The sequence below is a fragment of the Diabrotica virgifera genome, chromosome 2, assembly GCF_917563875.1.
Source record: "Diabrotica virgifera virgifera chromosome 2, PGI_DIABVI_V3a".
NCBI classification, from domain to species: domain Eukaryota; kingdom Metazoa; phylum Arthropoda; class Insecta; order Coleoptera; family Chrysomelidae; genus Diabrotica; species Diabrotica virgifera.
In genome coordinates, this window is record NC_065444.1 from 252,794,380 (window position 1) to 252,818,624 (window position 24,245).

Genomic DNA, 24,245 nt, shown 5'->3' on the forward strand with positions numbered 1-24,245 from the left:
ATAATATGAGATACAGTAGATAAAAATTATTTTTGTGAATTTGGTTAACAAAAATTGGTTAAACAATTTTTCGACCGCGGTACCGCGTGACACCCTGTGTATTTGTTATAAGGATTGTTATACGGATGTACATCTTTCTTTGAGTAAGTTTGTGCAAAAAATCCAATCAGAATAATTTACCTAACGGGGGCGATGTTACAGACTATACTAATAAGTAGTTGAAACGGTAAAAACAAAGAAACGCACACTCATCAAAAATGCACTTGAGATTCTCGTATAATCAACATTTACTGAATCGATCCAGGAAGAGTCAACTCCAACTAGTAAAAGTTGATTTAAATTTTTAAAATCAACTTTTACTGCTCGTTTCAGTTGGAGTTGACTCCAACTAGTTGGAGTCAACTCTAACTGAGAATCAACTTGAACTGTAACATATATACAGTATGTCCCTGTAAGTTGTATCCATATGGAAAACTTTTTTATTATTAATTTTACAAAAAAAAGTCCTTCTTCATAAAAAGCTCTGCATGGTCCAAAACCTTAGATTCAACCATCAGATATAAAATTTTATGAATATTATACGAGGTATGTCAAAAAGTTTGAATTTCACTCAAGAGTAAAGTAGCTTTATTTTTCACAATATTGAAAATTGCTATTATGAAAAGTTGTTTGGAATTAAAAACTATATTTTAATATGCAATTACATCCATCTAATTGAAAAATTTTTTTGAAAAATTATTTATAACTAACATTATTTTCAGTTATTTCAATTCTGATAACTCTTTTATTATTAATTTTACGAAAAAAAGTGATTCTTAACAAAAAGTTCTGCATGGTCTGAAACCTAAAATACAACCATCTTATGTCAAATTTTATCAATTTTATACAAGGTATGTCAAAAAATATGAATTTGGCTCAAGAGTAAAATACCTTTATTTTTCACAATATCGAAAATTGTTTTTATGAAAAGTTATTAAGAATTAAAAACCATGTTTCAGTATGTAATTACATCCTTCTTATTGAAATAATTGAACTAAGGTACTTTACTTTTGATCTAAATTTATCTTTTTTGACACACCTCGTATAAAATTGACATAAGATGGTTGTATTTTAGGTTTTGGAGTATTTTAGACCATGCAGAACTTTTTATTACGAATCACTTTTTTCGTAAAATTAATAATAAAAGAGTTATTAGAATTAAAATTACTGAAAATAATGTTAGTTATCCATAATTTTTCAAAAAAAAAGTTTTTCAATTAGAAGGATGTAATTGCATATTAGAATATAGTTTTTAATTCCAAACAACTTTTCATAATAGCAATTTTCAATATTGTGAAAAATAAAGCTACTTTACTCTTGAGTGAAATTCAAACTTTTTGACATACCTCGTATAATATTCATAAAATTTGATATCTGATGGTTGAATCTTAGGTTTTGGACCATGCAGAGCTTTTTATGAAGAATAACTTTTTTTCGTAAAATTAATAATAAAAAAGTTTTCCATATGGATACAACTTACAGGGACATACTGTATATATTTTTGATTTTTCAGTCTTTATATAGTGATATTGTTCTATATTTTAATATGTATTTATGATTGTGATACTACCTATACCTATTGTGATATGTGGTATCTTTGTAAATGGTATTTTTGGCCGTAAATAAACTATTTATTTATTTATTTATTTATTTAATATAATATGTAATATGTATAATAATATATTATTCATTGCTAATACCAACAAAACTATAGGTAGAGCACAAATATGGTATAAAAATAGTCTTGGAAATTCCCAAACCGACAAGGCAACAAAGTACCTACAACTTATTTCCTATAAATTAGTTCAACAGTTTGTGTCATAAGAAAAGATATGAAAAACATTATGCAATAAAAGGTGCTGTTATAATTTTATTGAAACAATGTTTATTTCTATGTAAAAATAGAGCTGAAGTTCTAATGTCTGTCCCACCTTGACTTTACAGTACACAAACATACGGCAATACAATCCTTATGGGAGTTTTTAGCGTGGCGATGCCGATTTTCTTCAAAAGAATTTTCAGTCGGACATTACCAAGGTCCTAAAAATGTAGGTCCCTAAAAATGTTAAATTAAAACTAACCCGTTGCAGTCAAGTAAAACAATATTTTTCATTGTTTTTTTGTGAGTGATAGTCATTTTCCAAAAATTAATCAGCATTTTTATAATCGATATGCGTAATAACTTTTTTTAGTTAAGAATGTTAGAATATTCAACATTAAAAGTGGATGTTGTTCTATGGTTGTTAATTTATGTATTGACAGAATAGACAGTTCTGAAGTAATGTCAAGAAAAATATAAAATAGATTGTCAGTCAAGTTTAAGTAAAGTTTTATATTGTCCTACCAGGTCCTACAGTTGAGAATAAATAAAGTATAATTGTTGATGGTCAGTTCACCTAAATTAAATTATAACAAAGAATATTAAATAAGCTTAAAATTATTACTGATAACATTGTATTGAGTAACTCATTGCTTATTTGGGAAATTTGGATCCTAATTGCAGTTTATTGTTATTATGACTAATTTCCAAGATGAAATTAATGTCATTTTGATGTGTTTACACCCTACGACAGTGGCAGTGAAAGTGAGGAAGACGGGATTATAGAAAGAAGCTAAAATATTTAGTTTAAATGTATTTTAATTATTTCTATAGGTACCTACGTATTTACTAAGGTTTACCATATTTATGCGCTTAAATACACTATTATATAAATGTTTTATACAAAATTATTTTTATTTTGTTCACATTAAGGTATTTTTCGAAAAAAAATGTTTTAGAACCCCTGACAGCCCCAAAATGTCAATACTATTAATTCCTAAGTTATTAATAGTTATCCTATAGAAAAAAAGTATGTTTGCTTAAAACCGGCTTCTGATAAAATTTGGCATCACTGTTGGTCATAAGAACCTGTACTGTAAAGTCAAGGTGGGAGGCACAATAGACAATGTTTTATATTCAACAAGTTCCTTGTTGTGTCTTTTGAAAAGATGAATTATTTCCCCCATTTCTAATAAGTTTTTCTTCTTTTTGTTGGTTGAGCTTTTTCTCATTTGACACATTTGTTGATTCTTGTCACTTTTTATGTGAGCTCCATTCAGTAAGAAATCTTGTCATTTACCTGGGGATGAACGATGAAGGGGACCTCCAAATGAAATACCAACTAAAAGATATAAAAAACATAAAACCAAAGACCTTATAAGTATTAAGTTGAATTTGTATGTCTGTGGTTTAAGTTTCAGGGCGGCTAATATATTTTTAGGTTTTGATAAGTTTTTTCTTTAATTTTAGACCTTGTTTGGGGGAAATTTCCACATTTTCCCTCACCTTAGATCTGCCATTGCCTCCTTTTCCTTCATAAAGTCTTTTGTTCAATAGGGAACTTGCACATTTTTTTTATTACATAATAATGTTCAGTTTTGTATAAAAATGAGATTTCCAAAATTCCACTCTTCAAAAACTCATAATAACTTAGAAGTACATACAAATTTAAAGTCTTCTTTATTTTAACATAGTTCAAACGACCAGTGACGTCACACAGTTTAACTATATGGTCCGGTTTATGGTTATAATTAGGTATATTCTTCTTCTTCTTCTTTAGTTTATTGGCCTCCACCTACTTGGGTATACCTCGTCGCGAATAAAGGAAAAATATTTCTATTCTTAACATTTATCGTATGTCATTGTAATAATATATACCAGTTTGTTGACATTGGAGTTTGATATAGTTATTGAAGGAAAGGAAAGAAGGTTTACTACGGAAAGTAAAACCATTTTGTAAAAGTACAAGTTTTCTATGAATAGTTCAAACGATCAAAAACACTCGTAACGTCACATAACTGTATTTTCTACTGACGTTTATAACGTCTAATTTAAAATTCTGTTTACTTTGTTGGAAGAATGTAAACATATAAACGGATGACGTCACGACGCGTTTTGGCCTGGCTGGAATAATTTGAATTTTTAATCGCCTTTAGGGGCCAAATGAAAGCCAAACAAAACTTTTTTATCTTTGATACATGTTTTAAATTATGCTTTGTTGTGATTTATAACATTTTTTTCGAATTTAAAATTTTATGGAAGTTCCCTATTGTATGACATTTGTATGACCGGATTGTACATGATTCATAAATCATTACATCACTAAATGTCAACTGCATAAATTTTGTGATATAATTTCAAGGTCACCGTTCAAACACCTTCAATCTGATTTCATTGGAATTATTAAAATGTGAAACATATATTTATCTCCTTATCTTGTAAAGGAATTTTTACAAAATTCAAATTTACCCAATATGTCAATAGTTTAAGGTATCAATAAAGGATTGTGGCATATTTATATTTACTTTTACTAATATTGTCCTATGTTAAGTAAATAATTAACGTTTCAACACTAATTTTCTTACTAGGTACAATATTGGTCCGCTTGTAGCTTAGGTTTATTCAGTTTTATTAATACAGTTTAAGAAATTAGCATTTTAATGCAGTATTAAATCATCATAAGCATTTACAATCACGATCAATCCTTTGTGGCATTGTTTTTTTTTTCATAATTGACATATGATTGTTTGAAACTTTGGGATAATTAATTTAATTCCATCTTCAAACCGGCTTCCGATTTATTATGATTTTTATCAAATACTAGGAGTCACATTGAATAAAGGCCTACATTTATACCACATGTAAACGCAAATATTCAAAAGATAGAAGTAGCAAGAGTGGCTATTAGAGGACTCACAGGAAGAAAAAACAAATTAACAACAAAGACAAAGATCAGACTAATAAATAGCATGATACTACCTATAATCACATATGCTTCGCTTGCATAGAAACACACATGCAAAACATACAGAAAGAAGATACAAGAGCTTGACAGAAATAGCGAAAGTGCTCAAATGTGTAGCTGAACGCTTTTTGTTCAGAGACCCGAAGAAGTAAGACTACTGGGTGTAATGGAAGACAAAGCCAGGGAAAAATTAGCTAATCTTGAAAATCAGCGATAACTAGTTTGATAACAAAAACACAGAAACCGAGACGGAGGGGCCCAAACTCTGGTGCACCTAGTCGCTGAACTGGATGTAGTTTGGATCAGGGACTTTACATCCGGACAAGCAAAAGCATAAAGATGATAAGTCAATTAAGATGATAGCAGGATTATATCGCCTTCACTCTTTAGTCTAACTAGGAGAAGTATTTCATGTGGGAGTTCACTGGGTTATAACTAAGTCATAACCCAGGATTTCCATGTGACACGCGTTTTACCGATTTGTAACCTTTATAGTGCATCCGTGTGCTGTCGAGGGTGGAGGATGATCTGGGGCATTGGGGCGAGGTGGAGTGGTTCCTGATCTAGTTAGATCAATCCCCCTCTCAACCCAATGAATTGTAACACTACATCATTTTCTAAAGGCGGCAACCAACAGAGTGTGGTGAGGCGCGCCTCACCAGTTTACCAATTTAAATGTCAGCAAAGATATTATACAGGGTGCCCGAAAAGATTGATCATAAGTTATACCACAGATTCTGGGGTCAAAAATAGTTTGATTGAACCTCACTTACCTATATACAATAGTGCACACAAAAAAGTTACTAAGTACAGCCCTTTGAAGTTACAAAATGAAAATTATTTTTTTTTTCATATATCGAAAACTCTTTTTTTAACTTTATTTTTCGTTGAAAATGGACATGTGGCATTATTATGGCAGAAGCATCTTAAATAAAAATTAAAGTGAAATTGTGTGTACCCCATAAAAAATTATGGGGGTTTTGTTCCCTTAAACCCCCCCAAACTTTTGTGTACGTTCCAATTTAATTATTAGTGTGGCACCATTAGTTAAACACACTATTTTTAAAACATTTTTGCCTCTTAGGACTTTTTCGATAAGTCAGTGTTTATCGAGATATTTTGAATATTTATCGAATCCACTACATATTTGTATAATATGGTTAAGTACGATTATAGAGACCTGTTAATAATCTAAAAATGTATTTATAATTTACATTTTTAGGTATATTTTGAAAAAGAAGCCACATCTCGATAAAAGGTGACTTATCAAAAAAAGACTAAGAGGCAAAAAAGTTTTAAAAACACTGTGTTTAACTAATGGTACCACAATAATAGTTTAATTGGAACGTACACAAACATTTGGGTGGTTTAAAGGAACAAAACTGCCATAAAATTTTTATGTAAATATAATAAAAAAGAAGCCGCATCTCGATAAAAACTAGCTTATTGAAAAAATACTAAGAGGCAAAAAAGTTTTAAAAACGTTGTGTTTAACTAATGATACCACAATAATGAATTAATTGGAACGTACACAAAAGTTTGGGGGGGTTTAAGAGATCTAAACCCCCATAAAATTATTATGGGGTGGACAAATCTCACTATAATTTTGTTTTAAGATGATCCTGCCATAAGAATGATACATGTCCATTTTCAATAAAAAATATTTAATAGTTTTCGATATATTGAAAAAAATCGATTTTCATTTTGTAACTTCAAAAGGCTGTAACTTTTTTAATGAGCACATTTGTACTAAGGTAAATTAGGTTCAATTGAACTATTTTTGACTCCAGAATGTGTGGTATAATTTATGACCAATCTTTTCGGGACACCCTGTATAATAGTGAACAAAAATAGAGCACATTTGGCACCCCACGTTACTGTAAAATTAATAAAAATTTGCTTTGTGATAAAATCGGTCAGACCATTATGTCTCCAAGAGTATCAAGGTATACCACCAGTGTTGGCATTAGAAATATTAGTAGGTTGGTTAATTCACACAATGATAAAAATTACAGCACATCGTTGCTATACCACAAAATTACCATGGCAGTGATCGTACCTACGTTGCCAAGTTGGAAGGGTCCTATTTCAGCTTCTGATTTTTTTAACTGTGCCTCATTTACCGACAAACGATGGGACAAGCCAAGCAAGTCCACGCTTGCCATAAATGGCCATAAATAAATGCTCTTTGTCCAAGGATCGTAAATCACAAAGTGCTGAGAGAAATGACTTTATTTTTAGTTGCTTTGATTGCTGTCTTCAGTTTTTATCATTTTCTGTTACATTTTTTCTATTTCGAAAAGCGCGCACACCATTTTCTGTTGGAGCTGTTTTAAGGTGTGTGCATTTTTCACAGGTGGATTCGATTCTATTGCTTGCTTGCATGTTTCATAATATAACTCAATAATGTATTAATAACATTAAGATGCGAACTTTATTACTATTGCCAAACTGTTTTTAGTAACTTCAAAAAAAATCTGTTTTCCAATTCTTCTATGTATTTTTGCCTCTTTTCTATTTCTTCCAGCTCTTGTATGTTTAAAATTTCTGGTCCGTTGTGCCACGTTTTTCCTCTTTTTTTTTACCGTTTTTCCTATTGTTTAATTGTTGATGGATGGTTTTGTTATCACGAAAAATAAAGATTGGTGAAATAAAAATCCAACAATGATAGTATTTTTATTTTTCAAAATAAAAATATCGTTTAAATTAAAATAATAAAATCCTTCAAATTACTTCTTTTTCTTTTCTCTTGTAAGAAAATTATTCTCTTTATTAATAAATACGCAAACAAAATCGCCTTACCCCCATGGAGTGAGGTAGGGGTCGTGTTTGATGTCGTTCAATAGATTTTTGAAAAATAATAAAGACCTGTTTTTTTATTATTTATTTGGAAGTGCATTTCTCGAGATATTATACCGTTTCCATAATTTTCCTGAGGTATTATCAAGAAATCGTTGTTTTGATTACTTATATAGCGCCATCTAATAGTTCTAAAAAATGTCTCGAATAAATGTTTCCGTGAGGAATGCAAGGATTGGAGGTGGAGTGTCGTGTTTAGTGTAATTAAATAGATTTAAAAATACTGAACACTTGTTTTTCAGTTTTTCGACCCGATGTTTTCGACCGTCTCGCTTTCCTTTAACACACCGTATATAAAAAAAAAAGAATGTGTGTGTACTTTGTACGCACGTAAGAAGTTATACTTCTATTATATGATTATATGATTATAAACGAAATTAATATACTTTTTATTTATATTTTATTTAAATATTAAATTAATTTATACTTACTACTTCTCAAACATTTTTATTAAAACAGTGCCAAAAATTAAAATAATAAAAAAATAAAACACACACAAGTACATTAAAAATGCCACAAATGATTTCTGAACATTAATTGTCGGAAAAATTTTTAACTAAATACGTATTTTCTGAAAATAAAATTATATAATAAATATACTTACAATCATAAAATGTATAAAAAAAAATAAAAAAAATAAAAGTTTCTATTGGGATTCGAACCAACTTACCAAGCGGCTGGTATTTGCGTTGTATTTTGAGTCAGCCGCATTAAAACTTCGCCACAGAGACAGCTTGTCATTATGTGCGAAGATCGTCTAACTAAACAGATTAACCTTTTGACATTTTTAACTTATGTAAATCAAATTATTTTGATTTTGAATTGAAATGATTTAGAATTGAAAAAATACAACAAAACATAGAGTAAGAAAACAATATATTAGGTGAATATTATTTAAATAAAAGTATTACATACTACTTATGTATTTTGGTAGGTTCAAGGTAGGTATCGGAGCCCGTATAACGACTAATAAATTTCGCAATCACTTGCGTCGTGCAAAGTGGCTATGTTCAAATATCATAACAAAATTTGATCAACTATTTATAAAACACTTACCAGTGAAAGATTCTTTAGCTCTGAATAAGCGAGATCTGCGGCACTCATACTAGTCACAGTTTGATGAGCTTTCACATTGGCATGCAACAATCATCTCTTCTATGTAAATAAGTCCAAAAATATAATATGAAAACTATTTAAAAAGGCAGTATAACCATTAACTAACTTTTTGTTTGTTTGTTTCTCTTCCAACAAATTTTAAAACGCAACAAGCATACATTATAACCAAACCACAGTCCCACAGCTGCCATATTGGATAATTTTTGTCATGTCATTTGAACATCCAATCAGAACAAAGTTATAATGCGCATGCGCCCGGTCGCTAGGTTTTCCCATATAAAATTTCACCGTCATTACGCCCGTAAAGAAGTATAACTTCAAAAACTTTGTGAGTTGCTTGTTGTATTTCACTTAAACTTGTTTGGTCTATTTTATCTAAAAATTTACATAATGTACAAAAATAAAGTATCTCCACCAGTTTTCTACCCACATATGATTAGCGTTGAATAACCACTTCAATTCAATCTGTTTAGGAATTAATTACATTGTGTAGGTACCAGTCTATTAAAGCAATTGATCGCTTACTCACAAATTTTTATTAATCGATAGGGTAATATGCATATCATTGGGTCACCTATCAGCACTTTTATTATCCATTTCGTTTTAAAAATCCTTTTGATATCTATTAGTCCAGTCGTCAGAAACGAAAATGCCACCAAACCTCTAAACATCATACCAACAAGCTGAATATTACTGAGAATGTCAAATTTGGGATCCCAATAAATAATGCAAAAACGGTTTCCCTCTTATCCCCTTTCCCCATACGGTTTCCCCTTACCCGGGCTTTCCCCCCTTTGTTAGGGTAGGAGGGGGGTCATCGTTTTACCAAGAATATGAACGCCGTAGAAAAAAAATATTTCAAAGAAGAAATAGGTATTACTTTTTTACAACAGTAAAATCACTGCTAAGTAACTTTTCGTTGTTTTTTCCTAATTTGCCCAGAGTATCGGACTTTCAAAAAATTCCACAACTCTCCAGTCCTTCGAACCTGTACATCGTTAATTACCAGCTTTCCCTCGTCCTTTTTTTTTCCAAATGTAAAATACAGTTGTGCTACCTTTACAATGACGACACAGTTCTCATTTTTGTTGCTTTCATATCATGATTTTACCACAAACCTACCACTGCCTTTATCGTAAGTTCATAATCGAGATATAATACGAAATTTTTGTTTGGATTCTTTTTAAACTGTCAGTTGTGGTGGATTTTTTACTATATTTAGATTTAGCACAATCAGTATATGAAAATTTATCAGATTCATATAAACAGGTTTCATCTCTGTCCTTCAAACGCATTCCGTGTAAGCTTCCTTTTTTTTTCAAGCATATTATAATCTGCGAATGAATCTTTTCTATTCAATTGTGATTGTATGATAACGACAGTTATCAAAATTACTGTTATCAAAAAGTATGTAATGATAATAGATATCAAATTTGTGTTCTAATTATTTTTTGTATCAATAAACTATGTGATTTTTAAATCACGCTTCGACGGGAATTTTTAGAACTTTTATGCTACAATAGAATGGATAAGTCCACCTATCCGATTTGATCGATTTGTTTTTTGAGCGATAGGTTTCTTTTTCAAATTTATTTATTTATCGTATGGCTCTTAAACAGATATAATATAGTGGGCCAAAAGTTTGAAAACGCCCAATTATCTCTTAAATGGATGGTCGAAATTATTATACAGGGTGAGTCATGAGGAACTGTACATACTCCTACCTCGTATAGAGGCCCCTATGTGGAATAACAAATGACCATTAAAAGTGTCTGCTCCCATTGTTTAATAATATACAGGGCGAGTTTCGCATTTTGACAGAAATTTGTATTCGCCATAATTTTTGAACGGTCAGATCGATGTGTCTCTTATTTTGGTCAATAGTTACACTATTGCCACCTAATCAACTGATTTATTCAAACTAGAAAAAAATCAGGTCTGGCTTTAAAAAAATTAGTTCGTTTGGGTCTTAGAAGAAATTTCACCCTGTATAAGCTTTTTGAAAACTCTAATATGAATTTTACAAATTAGACAAATAGGCAATTAAAATAACATATTTATTTTTTTCCGCACACGATTGCTTAATTTTTGATAAAAAAATCAAATTTGATTATGAATTAAAAGTTTGGTAAAGTGAACCATAGATTTAACAAAATTAACTTTTATTACCAAAATTAATTTTTTTTTGAACAAATATTTAATTTATGTTACCACCAATCAACTGATTTGTTCAAACAAGAAAAAAATCAGGACCGGATTTAAAAAATAAGTTCGTTTTGGTCTTAGAAAAAATTTCACCCTGTATACGCTTTTTGAAAACTCTAATATGATTTTTACAAATTAGACAAATAGGCAATTAAAATGGCATATTTATTTTTTTCCCCACACGATTACTTAATTTTTTATAAAAAAAAATCAAATTTGACTATGAATAATTAAAAGTTTGGTAAAGTGAACCATAGATTAAAAAAAAATAACTTTTATTACAAAAATGAATTTTTTTTGAACAAATATTTAATTTATGTTATCACCCAATCAACTGATTTATTCAAACTAGAAAAAAATCAGGCCCGGATTTAAAAAATTAGTTTGTTTGGATCTTAGAAAAAATTTCACCTTGTATACGCTTTTTGAAAACTCTAATATGAATTTTACAAATTAATAAGACAAATAGGCAATTAAAATGGCATATTTATTTTTTCCCCACACGATTACTTATTTTGTTATTAAAAAATCAAATTTGACTATGCATAAAAAGTTTGGCAAAGTTTTTGCATAGATTTAAAAAAATTAACTTTTTTTACAAAAATTATTTTACAAAAACAACGTTTTTCTTAAAATTAAAAGTTTTACCAATTTTGCTTCTATAACACGTCTAGATCTAAAACTTCCCATAATATAACACTTCTTTTGGACTCTATAGTTTAACATAGACGTGATCAAATTGATAAATTTTAAATTTTTCCACCTAATTTTTGCGATTTACAAGTTTGCAACTTTTACAAGAAGACTGAAAGTCTATAACAATTTTCATAGTCTTCACAATGGTAAGAGGTATGTGCTGTAAAAATTTCAGAAAAAAAAATATTAAAATGGAACAGAGTTGTAGCGAGTTAAACCGTGAGTTCATTTTTTTTTCATTTTTAGGTTAAAATTCCGATTTTGACAAATTTGATTTGTTAATAAAAAATTAAGTAATCGTGTGGAGAAAAAATAAATATGCCATTTTAATTGCCTATTTGTCTTATTTGTAAAATTCATATTAGAGTTTTCAAAAAGCGTATACAGGGTGAAATTTTTTCTAAGACCAAAACGAACTAATTTTTTAACCTTTAACTACCCGCGCATCAAGTTATAACATAACTACACGCGTGGCGTACTTTGTACGCCACAAGAAAATACACTTAAAACAGCGGATTTGTTTAATTTTTTTTTGAAAAAATACACTTAGTTGTTTGTTATAAACCTTATTCGGCATCAGTGAATACTTGGAGTTCCTTTTCAGTAAGCCAATTGGGATTTATAACTGGAATCATGAAATAACTGGATTCCATGATAAATAAAATTACTAATAAAAATTTTTTTAAATGTGATTTTTTACAGGAGAAAAAGTATTGTTTACAAAGAAAAATATATTTTTTGCCATAATGACTAAAAAACAATTAAAATATGTACTTATATTACGACGTATAGTAATATAATCCTGGGGTATATTGTCTACCACCGGAAACAACAAATAATAAAATGTAAATTACGATCTTTCCAGAACGTCGATTATAACGAAACTAAAACCAAATTGTAAAGCACATTCCAGTGATAGGTTAGAAAAATAAGCAAGGTCAAAAATTAAATTTTTAAATATATTTCCAGTAGAATTCTTATATCTGGCGTACAAAGTACGCCAGCGCGTGTAGTTAAAGGTTAAATCCGGACCTGATTTTTCTCTAGTTTGAATAAATCAGTTGATTGGATGGTAACATAAATTACTTATTTGTGCAAAAAAAAATTAATTTTTGTAATAAAAGTTATTTTTTTTAAATCTATAGTTCACTTTACCAAACTTTTAATTCATAGTGAATTTTGATTTTTTTATAAAAAATTAAGTAATCGTGTGCGGAAAAAAATAAATATGCTATTTTAATTGCCTATTTGTCTAATTTGTAAAATTCATATTAGAGTTTTCAAAAAGCGTATACAGGGTGAAATTTTTTCTAAGACCCAAACGAACTAATTTTTTTAAAGCCGGACCTGATTTTTTTCTAGTTTGAATAAATTAGTTGATTGGGTGGTAATAGTGTAACGATTGGCCAAAATAAGAGACACATCGATCTGGCCGTTCAAAAATTATGACGAATACAAATTTCTGTCAAAATGCGAAACTCGCCCTGTATATTATTAAACAATGGGAGCAGACACTTTTTAATGGTCATTTGTTATTCCCCATAGGAGCCTCTATACGAGGTAGGAGTATGTACAGTTCCTCATGACTCACCCTGTATAAAAACAGAAATCTTGCAATATGAAAATTTGGTGTTTGTAACGTTGTCAGATTTACCATTTTTTTGATACCGTTAGTCATTTTGTTTGTTTTTATAAGAAAACACCCTGTATGCTGTACTTTTATTGAAGTCTTCATAGTTCAACGGTATATAATACTTTCGATTTTCTGTAGTCAGTAACATGTTAACAACATAAAACATAAGCCTATATAAATTTTATAATATTAAGTTTGATCATAATAATTAAAAGTTTACTACATTGCTAAATTATTGTCTACTTAATCAAATGTATATTAGGGGAGTGCAATTAGAACGAAAACATGCATTGTTTCGGAAAAATTCAAACAAGCTTATATTTTTCTAAAACTTTTTTTGTTAGTTTATATACTTGTTAAAGTAAAAAGTTCTACTCGCAGATTTGGCCGCTAATTGTTTATTCATTGTTTAAACAATAACAATTGTTTTTTATAAATAAATTTAAAAATATCGTTAAATTCATCATTTTACTTTGATCAAATATGTTTCTATTTTGTTTTTGATTATGCTGAATCCGAGTATGGCATTGCAATTTGAAAATTCTTATACAGAAGCTCTTAGACAGTATATCTGCGTAGCTAGGAACCACATGGAAAACTTTTTTATTATCAATTTTACGAAAAACAGTTATTCTTCATAAAATGCTCTGGATAGTAAAAAATCTAAAACTCAACCATCAGATATCAAATTTTATCAATTTTATACTAGTTATGTCAAAAATATGAATTTCGTTAAAGAGTAAAGTACCTTTATATTCCAGAATATCAAAAAATTATATTATGAAAAGTTGTTTGAAATTAAAAACTATGTTTAAATATACAATTACATCATTCTAATCGAAAAAAAAAATTTCAATTTTTTCTCAAATTACGGATAATCATCATTATTTTATTACAATTATGATAACTATTTTATTATCACTTTTACGAAAAACAGTTATTCTTCATAAAATGCTCTCCCTAGTCTAAAATCTAAGATACAATCATCAGATATCAAACTTTTTTAATTTTATACGAGATATGTAAAAAATATGAATTTTTCTTAAGAGTTAAGTGCCTTTATTATTCAAAATATTTTAATTAGAAGGATGTAATTGAACACTAAAACAAATTTTTTAATTCCAAACAACTTTTCTTAATAACAATTTTCGATATTATGAAATGTAAATGTACTTTACTCTTGAGTGAAATTCATATTTTTTGATATACCTCGTATAATATTAATTAAATTTGATATTTGATGATTGCATCTTACTTAATATACGATTCAGAGTATTTTATAAAGAATAACTTTTTTTCGTAAAACTGATAACAAAAAAGTTATCAATAGGTTCCAAGTTACGCAGACATACTGTATAAGAGCTAAAAAAATTTTTTTTTGCTGAACATTTATTATTGTTGAAGCTCATTTTTAAATGTATTTTAGGTAAGTTTTACAGAAAACAGTTTTGATCACTTTGTATAAACATTTTTTTAGCTGATAATTTTCGGTTTTTGTATTACATTTTTGTTTTTCTTAATTTTCTCAAAAAGAAATGGTTTATTTCATTTCTAAAGTAAAATCATTTAGTGCATTTCAAATATTACAACCTAACCTTTAAAAAAGCACTTATAAAACTGTAATAGATCTGTTTAAACTTGAGTAATACCGTCTTAAAGTGGTGGTAATTCTATAAAACTACGAAGATTTCAAAAACTACATTTTTTGAGACGTCATGTCATTTGAATTAAATTTTTGAGATTTTTTTGAATGAAACCTCATTTAGTAAGATGCTTGAAAGGCAAGTTGTACAAAATTTTAGAGTTTTATAAGAAAAATTGTATTAGTTATACATTTTTCAATCATTTTTAAACAAAATTCATGAAAGGCTCACTTTCCCCACACCGTACTTATGCCCATACATTTTATTTCTTTCTATTATAACCATAATATAGCTTAATTATTCTTCTTTCATGTTCAATTTGTAAAATTTCATTCGATCCATTAGTTAAAGAATTACATTAAAATAACTCAACCGTGCACTTCGCCGTACGCTAGTTTACCGTGCGCCAATGTTTGTGAGAAGGGTGACTTTAGCGTTATAAATAAAAAATTATAGAATAAAATCATTTTTTAAGTTAAATTGTGGCTTATTTCCTAATTAGAATAGTGATTTAAAATAAATGGTGTAGGTACTCTGTTAAAAGGTAAAACTTTTTATTTACGGGCTATTTTGTATCCGGGCTATTTTGACGGGGCTTTTTTGACGGAGCTGTTTTGACCGGGCCATTTTGACGGGTCACGGTTTTTCACATATCCATTGTGGATTTACCTCACTAGAATACCTTAAATTTTGGCGATTTAATACAAGCAAGACTGAAGAATGACCTATATAATATATTTGTGCAGCTCTGCGTTAGGATGTGACGAAGGTGAAAGGTATCGAGAAGTGACCCTGCTGATTCGTTAGCATTATACTGTGATTTTGCATTAAATCTATAGTTTTATTGTAATTTTTAACAGTTTTTGGTCTACCTGTTCGAATGCCATCTTTTGCTTTTATTGTTGAAACCTTTCCAAATCTTCCTGCATTCTTTGTGGATTTACTGATCATAAATACCAACATTTTTTAAATAATTATATCATTTTATATGTATTTTTTTCAATAATTTTTTTTTAGAAAAAATAGTTAAAAGAAAAACGAGCTTGCTGGTACTGTCATTTTGAGTAACTTTTATTTAAAAAATCATACAGAAGTAAAAAACTTCATTTGTACAATGGTATAAAAAGTTTATTAAAAACTATTAAAAGTCATCCAAAAGGATCTGCAAAACGTTTTCGATCTAGATCAGATCATCTTCAGTGCGTTCTGCCTAGTACATGTAACTAGCAACCTTATGAAAATGGTAAGTAACATCGAGAAATATGGTTTACATTTTAATTCTATTATATTTATAGCGACTCCAAGTCGATGTTAAAGGATTAATTTATGTGTTAGGAGTGCTCAAAGGGCAACATGGTTCCCTGCTCGATAAAAACTCGTGGTTCTTGCCAGTCCAAGTTGGTCTGTGTCCATTGAACTAGCAAGAACCACGATTTTTTATCGAGCAGGGAACCATGTTGCCCTTTGAGCACTCCTAACACATAAATTAATCCTTTAACATCGACTTGGAGTCGCTATAAATATAATAGAATTAAAGTGTAAACCATATTTCTCGATGTTACCATTTTCATAAGGTTGCTAGTTACATGTACTAGGCAGAACGCACTGAAGATGATCTGATCTAGATCGAAAACGTTTTGCAGATCCTTTTGGATGACTTTTATAGTTTTTAATAAACTTTTTATACCATTGTACAAACGAAGTTTTTACTTGTTCTGTATGATATTTTAAATATGGTATACAGCCAGCTACTGGGCATTTTCCCATTGATTTTGTTTTAACTTTTATTTGTTTGCCTATTTAAGTAGGTAATGTAATTAATTAATATTTTTTTATTTCAGAAAAATATCCCCAAATCAAGAAACTCTTTGGATACGATCCGAACTTCAAATGGGTCGTAACGAGCATGGTACTTACACAATTCGTACTGCTGTACTTACTCAAAGATAGGTCATGGCCAGTGCTAATTTTAGTAGCGTATTGCTTAGGAGGTGTCATCAATCACTCGTTAATGTTGGGTAAGTGTATCTTTTCTTTTGTTATCACTTTATCGAAAAAAAAAATCATAATTCGCCTTCCTTTCCGAAACTCGAAATTCGCCTACGTTGATCAAAATGCTACGTGCGTCTGGTCGACTCATATTTAGGCAATTGAGACATGGGCCCTCAATACATTAATCATAAATAAATTGAACGTCTTTGAAATGCAGATCTACGGTGAATCCTCAAAATTTCATATCTCAAACGAAGAAGTGCTGCATAGAATACGCAAGGAACCATAGGCGTAACCAGGGGGTGGTTTTGGGGGTTATAACCCTCCCCATTTGGATGTACTTTGTGCTCTATACGCTTAACACCATTATAGTCCAGGATAATAAGGTTTTTCCCATGACACTCGAGCAGCCAGGGTACTGAAGCGTTTTTTCGACAGGTAATACCTATAAGAGCAAGTTGTAACTATTTCCTGCGTAGGATCTGGCGGCCATTTTTATTTATAAACAATTAATTGTCAAAAAATGGCATTTTTCCCTTTTTTTTTCAAATCAATGGAAAACAGTGAAACTTATGGTTTTTTCAGTAAAAATATCTTTGAGATTATGGAAAAAGCTTTAAAATGACGTATTACAAAGTTTGATATACTCATTTATTGTTAATATAATTGCGAAAAAAGGTCGGAATTGCAAAAAAAATTAATTTCGCAATATCTATTGTAAAAATTAGTGTACAGCTTTGAAATTTTTGTCACATAAGGGTTCTTTAGTGCTTAATATGTGATAAAAATTTCAAAGCGATTCATTCAATTGTTTAAATTTTATTCAAATTGTTTATCCCAGAGAGCATTTTTTTTGCAATAACATAACTCAGAAAAAAATGACGTTAGAACCATTCCACAGGTGTCAAATTAAAGAGCATGAACTATATTTTCAACTTGGTTTAAAAAAGCGAATAAAAAAATGCATTTATTAGTAATAAATAATTATGCAAAAGTACCGTAACGCTTTCCTTATAAACTTTTTATTTTGTTATATAAGAAATTATATATATTTATTACAATTTTTTATCAATTATGATATAAATAACATTACTTGGTAGTTGTGCACTTAAAACAGGGTAAAAAAGTTAATTTTTTTGGAAAAAGTTATCCAAAAAGTTTATAGGGAAAGATTTACGATACTTTTGCATAATTATTTATTACTAATAAATGCATTTTTTATTCGGTTTTTTTAAACCAAATTGAAAACATAGCTCATGCTCTTCCATTTGACACCTGTGGAATGGTTCTAACGTCATTGTTTTCTGACTTATGTTATTACAAAAAAAATGCTCTCTGAGATAAACAATTCGAATAAAATTTAAACAATTCAATGAATGGCTTTGAAATTTTTATCACATATTAAGCACCAAAGAACCCTCATTTTACAAAAATTTCAAACCTGTACACTAATTTTTACAACAGTTATTGCGAAAATATTTTTTTTTGCAATTCCGACCTTTTTTCGCAATTATATTAACAATAAATAAGTATATCAAACTTTGTAATATGTCATTTTAAAGCTTTTTCCATAATCTCAAAGATATTTGTACTAAACAAAAATCATAAGTTTCACTGTTTTCCATTGATTTGAAAAAAAGGGAGAAATGCCATTTTTTGACAGTTAATTGTTTATAAATAAAAATGGCCGGCAGATCCTACGCAGGAAATAGTTACAATTTGTTCCTGTAGGTATTACTTGTCGAAAAAACGCTTCAGTACCCTGGCTGCTCGAGTGTCACGAACAGGGTATATTTTTATCTTATTACCCTGGCCTATTACTATTCCATACCCTCCAGAGACCATCAAGTAGTTGTAACCCCCCCCCCCCCTTCTTAGGATTATCCTTGTTACACATCTGCAAGGAACTAGAACTTTTCAACACAGTGAAAGTTAGAAAAACATCATACCTAGGCCACATACTGAGAAATAATAAGTACCAATATGCTCAACTTATAGTGAAAGGAAAGATCGAGGGAAGGAGTGGACTAGGAAGAAAAAGACTATCGTGGCTCAGAAACATCCGGCAATGGAGAGGGCTAAATTTTGAACAGCTAATAAGAACAGCTGAAGACAGAGTAGAGTTTGCAATATTGTAGTAGCAGGGTTGCAAAAAAACATGTTTTTTTAATTTTAAACAAAAAAAACGTTTTTTTTTGTGTTAAACGTTTTTTTTTTGTTTTAAACATGTTTTTTTTTGTTTTTAAATTGTATGTTTTAAACAAATAAAACTTGTTTAAAACACATGTTTTTTTTGTTTTAAACGTTTTTTTGCTTTAAAAATGTTTTTGTTTTTAAATTTTATATTTGAAACAAATAAAACTTAGAAGAAAACATTGTTTAAATCATATTTTCCTAAACATAATATTAATTGAAAGTGTTTGATCTATTATTATTATTCTACTGAATAATATATAAGAAAACCAATTGCAAAATTAGGAGCTATTGCCTTGGGAACCCCAGACTATTTACTATTTATAAAACCGCAATACAAGTTGGCTATTGCAATACAATAACGTCTATTGTCAGTTATTTTGTGCTGTTTCTGGTGGTGCTTAGTGTTTTTTTTAAACATGCAAATGATTTGGTGACCCCAGCTCATTTTTTGGCAAATTTGCTTGATCATCGCTTTATTGAAAATAAACTTATCCTCCATCCATTATAAATTATCATCCAGAAGCATTTTAGATTATTATTATTACCAGGCAAAGTGTGTACCCTTTACACCATATGTTTTCTAAACACCTATATTGAGAATGTAAAACCATTGGCATGGTGGCGTTCTAAGAAAAATATAAATAGATATACTACAGCATTGAAACTTGTTCAACAGCTTCACACAGCTGTTGCATTGTCAGCCAACATAGAAAGACTCTTCTCATCATAAGGTTTACCATTCCAAATTACGTAATCGGCTAGGCAATGTCAAAGCTGCTAAGTTGGTTTCAATTTTTAAAGAGCTTAATTCCATCAGTGATGACGTGACTGATTTAAATTACAAGATTACTATGAGTCTGAAACAGTTTTGAGAAATTGATTAACTCTTCTTTGCAAAATATTTTCAGTTTTCCAATTTTTTTTTGTGTTCAGATTATTAATAAATAAATAATATATATGTTAAGTTTATATAATGTATTTGAGAATTTTTTTGATGTTATATTAATAAAGAAAATGAAAACAAGCACTTGTTTAATTTAACTGTTTTAAACAAAAACTGTTTTAAACATAAGCAAACGTTTAAAACATGTTTAAAACAGTTGTTTAAAACAAAATGTTTAAAACAAAACAACCCTGTGTAGTAGCCAACCTCCATTGAGGAGAGAAGTCACTCACAAGCAAATTATTCAAAATTAACTGGTTTACAGTTGTTTGTTTTCTTTAGAACACAATTTAAAAAAAATAATATAATGTAAAACACGTTTAAGCGCTTTTTGTTACATTTGTCAGTAATGTAACAAAATTCATTAACAAGGTCAAATTCAAACCTCATTTGAATGTATGCGGTCTGTTTTAAGTATTTTTTTTGATTTAAAGTTCTGGAAAGTGGAAATGCTGATGAATCAACTAAAATACGGAACTAACAGGGCTGCTTTATCCATTAGGCAATATAGGCAGTTGCCTAGGGCGGCACATTATGAGAGGGCGGCAAAAATACTGTACAAAAAAATATTTTTATATAAAAATTATGGATCTGGGTTCTGTCATTAAAGAGTATAAAGCTCTTTCCAAGTACTTTACCGTAAAGAAGCAAAAAAAAATTGTGACCAATTAAAACATATACAGAAATAAGAAAGAGAAAAAGAAAAATTCAATTTGACGAGTGGGTCGATGAAGAACCAAACTTTTCAGCTAGTGATGAGATGAAGATCCACACATTCTATATTATAATCGACACTCTGGTAAGAGACCTGAATAGACGTCTGGAATCTTATCGACTTATTTATCAACGTTTTCGTGTTATTAACATTTTTGCCAAAATTAAGCAATGAAGAAATCATTAAAGAAGCTGAAAATCTGATACAAAATAAAGACGACCAAGATACATCATTCATACATGAATGCATTCACTTAAAGGGTGATTTGGATACCACAATAACATCACCAATTAACATACTTATCTTACTATTAATTTAAAGAAGAGTAAGTGCATTCACTGAAGGTGGATATAAGCTATTACCTCCGATTTCGTTGAACCTCGGTCAATTTGCATGAGAATTGGTGAGTGGTTAGAGGATATCTCATGGAACAAAGGTGACATGGTGCCAACTTGCGCTTTTACCCTGGGAGTGGATGCCACCCTATCTCGAGAGTGAAAATTATTTTATTAAAAATAACCCCATAATTCTATAAAGGGACAAATTCTAAGCAGAATTTTTTATATAAAGTTATTAAAATAATTTAAAATTTTTGAGTGATTCAAGATCAAAGATTCTCATTTTTCGTGAGAAAAATGCATTTTTTTAACTGATTTTTCATAAATAACTCAAAAACTATAAGATTTTACAAAAAAGTGATTGTACTAAAAAGTAACTAAAAGTAATTGAATATATTGTAACTAAAAGTAATTGAATGTATATTTTTTTAGGTGAGTACCCAAATAAGTATCCAAGCTTAAATAACGGGAAAATTATGCATTTTATAACATAACCTTATTAAACATTTGTCAAAGTACTTAGAAATATCTATTAAATGAGCCCCCGAACAAGTTGATAGCATTAAAATGTATGCAGAAAATATTTTCATAATTTATCTTTTAAAAATTTTTCCAAAAAAAAATGTTTTTTTTAATAACTCCGTTAATTTTTACAATATCAGGTTTGCCTAAAACCATTTGAAAGTTAATTTTAATGGTTATTAAACCACGTTGAATTTAATCTTTTAAACACCTTATTTTTTTTTAAAAAATAAAAGGTTAAATGGCCCCGGTTACATGGTTCTCGCAGCAAAATTTAAGCTTTAAACGTTTCTATCTTGGTTATTTCTTACCCTACAGAAATAGTAAAAAGGTAAAATATTTGATACAGAAAAAACTAAAATTTGTTTATACATATATCACTTTTTACGTATATTGAGTATTTTGGAGTATCAAAAGACAATGAAAATTACGATAAATTTAGAATTTCTGATTTTTTTAAATTAAAACTGTTTTTCAAAAATATGCATTCTAAACCTTCAAAATTGTTGAAATTATTACTTTATGATTATAAAAAAATTCTTCTAAGGATTACTATAAATTTTAATTTTTATGGAAGTGGCGTACTTATGTTTAATTTTTCACTTTTTCCTAAATAGTTCTAAAGGGTTCTCTTACTGTCATCATAACTTGCTTAATTGTGATGCTATTAACTTCTACTGGAGCTCATTTGATAGGTACCCCGAAGTACTTTGACAAGTTTTTAGCAGGTATATTTTATGAAATGCATCGTTTTCTCGTTTTTTCAGCTTGAATACTTAGATTTGAATAATCGTTGGAAAAAATATACATTCAATTACCCATAACACACTTTGAATAAACATTAGTTTAGTTCTTTAAGTGAGGAGTGTATTCAGCTTTTTATTATCTTCAATTTTGGTAATAATAACTTTTTTGTAAAAGCTTATACTTTTTGAGTTATACGTGAAAAGCAGCTTTAAAACATGCATTTTTTTATGAAAAAATAAAATCTTTGATCTTTAATAACTCAAAAAGTATTGATTTATATTAATAACCTTGTATAACAAATTTTGCTTAGAATTTGTCTCTCTATCGATTTATGGTATTATTTAAAAATAATAATTTTCACCGCCGAGAAGGAGTGTGGCATCCACCACTACGGTAACAGCGCAAGTTGGCATCATGTCACCTTTATTCTTTGAGGTATCCTCTAATTACTGACCAATTTTCATGAAAATCGATGGAGGTTCAACGAAATCGGAGGTGGATACCTTCAGTGACTGCACTAAGTAGGTTGAAAGATATTTTCCCTAATTTTGACATTGCTTTGTACATTTATTTGTGCATCCCAGTTGCCGCTGCCAACGTGTCCGCTGAAAGGTCATTTTCGAAAATGTCAAGAATTAAAAATAATTTCCTATCAAATATGAAGCAAGAACGTGTTAACCATTTATCGATTTTGTCAAGAAAAAAAATTTTTTTTGAAAAGTTTTTTTTTTGAAAAGAAGTCTCAGATGTGATCGAACTGGAATGACAATTTTTTCTGTTATAAGTATATAAACATCGTAGTTTAAATCCATTTTTTTGTGTTCTTATTTAAATAAAAATTTCTGCAATTTATTTTGGCAAAAATGGTACATGTTTAAAGGGCGGTTACTAGAGAATTGCCTAGGGCGTCAATTGACCTAAACGCGGCCCTGGGAACTAACAATGTACTTAAGGAATTAAAATTTTGATAATGCCATTTGCGTTAGTGATGAGGAACTATCTTGAAGTTGAAGAATGAATTTACTTAAATTACTTATAATGAGACTTAGGCCCGGTACTTTATGTCTCCGTTAACAGCCGGTTAGTTAACCGGGGTTTAATCGGGACAGAAATATATGGATAACATAGACATAAACGCAATTATACTTATTATTATATTTATAAATAATTATAAAAATAATTATAATTGCTTTTATTACAACGCAAGAGGCCCTATGAGGTACTTTTCTGTCCCGATTAAACCCCGGTTAGCTAACCGAGGTTTAACCGGGACATAAAGTACCGGCCCTTAGACAAATATGCTAATGCTTAGCAATGCAGATATAGAAACATTAACATTGGCAAACAGAAATTTTAAAAATTCATATTTTCTGTCAGAATATAGATATTTGTAAATATGTAGAAAAACTTCTTTCGACTTCAACTGATGTGATTGTGATAGAAGCATATTTTATACTGGATAAGAGGCATTGGTCCACATTGTCCTTGAAAATATTTGTCACTTAAAGAACCGTAGCAAATCCTACATACAGTCGGAAAAATTAAAGAATACCCATGAACGATCACATCAATAACTTATTTTGTATTTGCAGTCTTTTTCTATAAATAAAAAACGTTTGTTATAGAAAAAGAAAGCAAATACAAAATAAGTGATTGATGTGGTAGTTCATGGGTATTCTTTCATTTTTTCGACTGTATTTTGTCAATGGTATTTAATTTTTGTAAAATGTGTTCTCCAATATTGTACCCATAACATTTTCATAAGAAAAAAATAAATAAAGAAAAAACTAAAACAACACTTTCTGAAAGCGGATTTT

General features: G+C 29.4%; 2 protein-coding genes across 3 annotated transcripts in view; one reads left to right on the forward strand and one right to left on the reverse strand.

Moving 5' to 3' along the window:
• The window catches only part of LOC126880538 (uncharacterized), a 391,874-nt gene that overhangs the window by 119,454 nt on the left and 248,175 nt on the right, over positions 1 to 24,245 (reverse strand). The window lies entirely within an intron of this gene.
• Positions 1 to 24,245, forward strand: part of LOC126880537 (sphingolipid delta(4)-desaturase DES1) — a 99,171-nt gene that overhangs the window by 11,955 nt on the left and 62,971 nt on the right. For both annotated transcript variants that reach the window (XR_007696629.1, XM_050644460.1), the window contains exon 2: positions 16,817 to 16,993. Coding sequence is in view for 1 of the 2 variants with exons in the window: in XM_050644460.1 (XP_050500417.1) it covers positions 16,817 to 16,993 (177 nt within the window). In the remaining variant the exon portion in view is untranslated. The remainder of the gene's footprint in view (positions 1 to 16,816; positions 16,994 to 24,245) is intronic.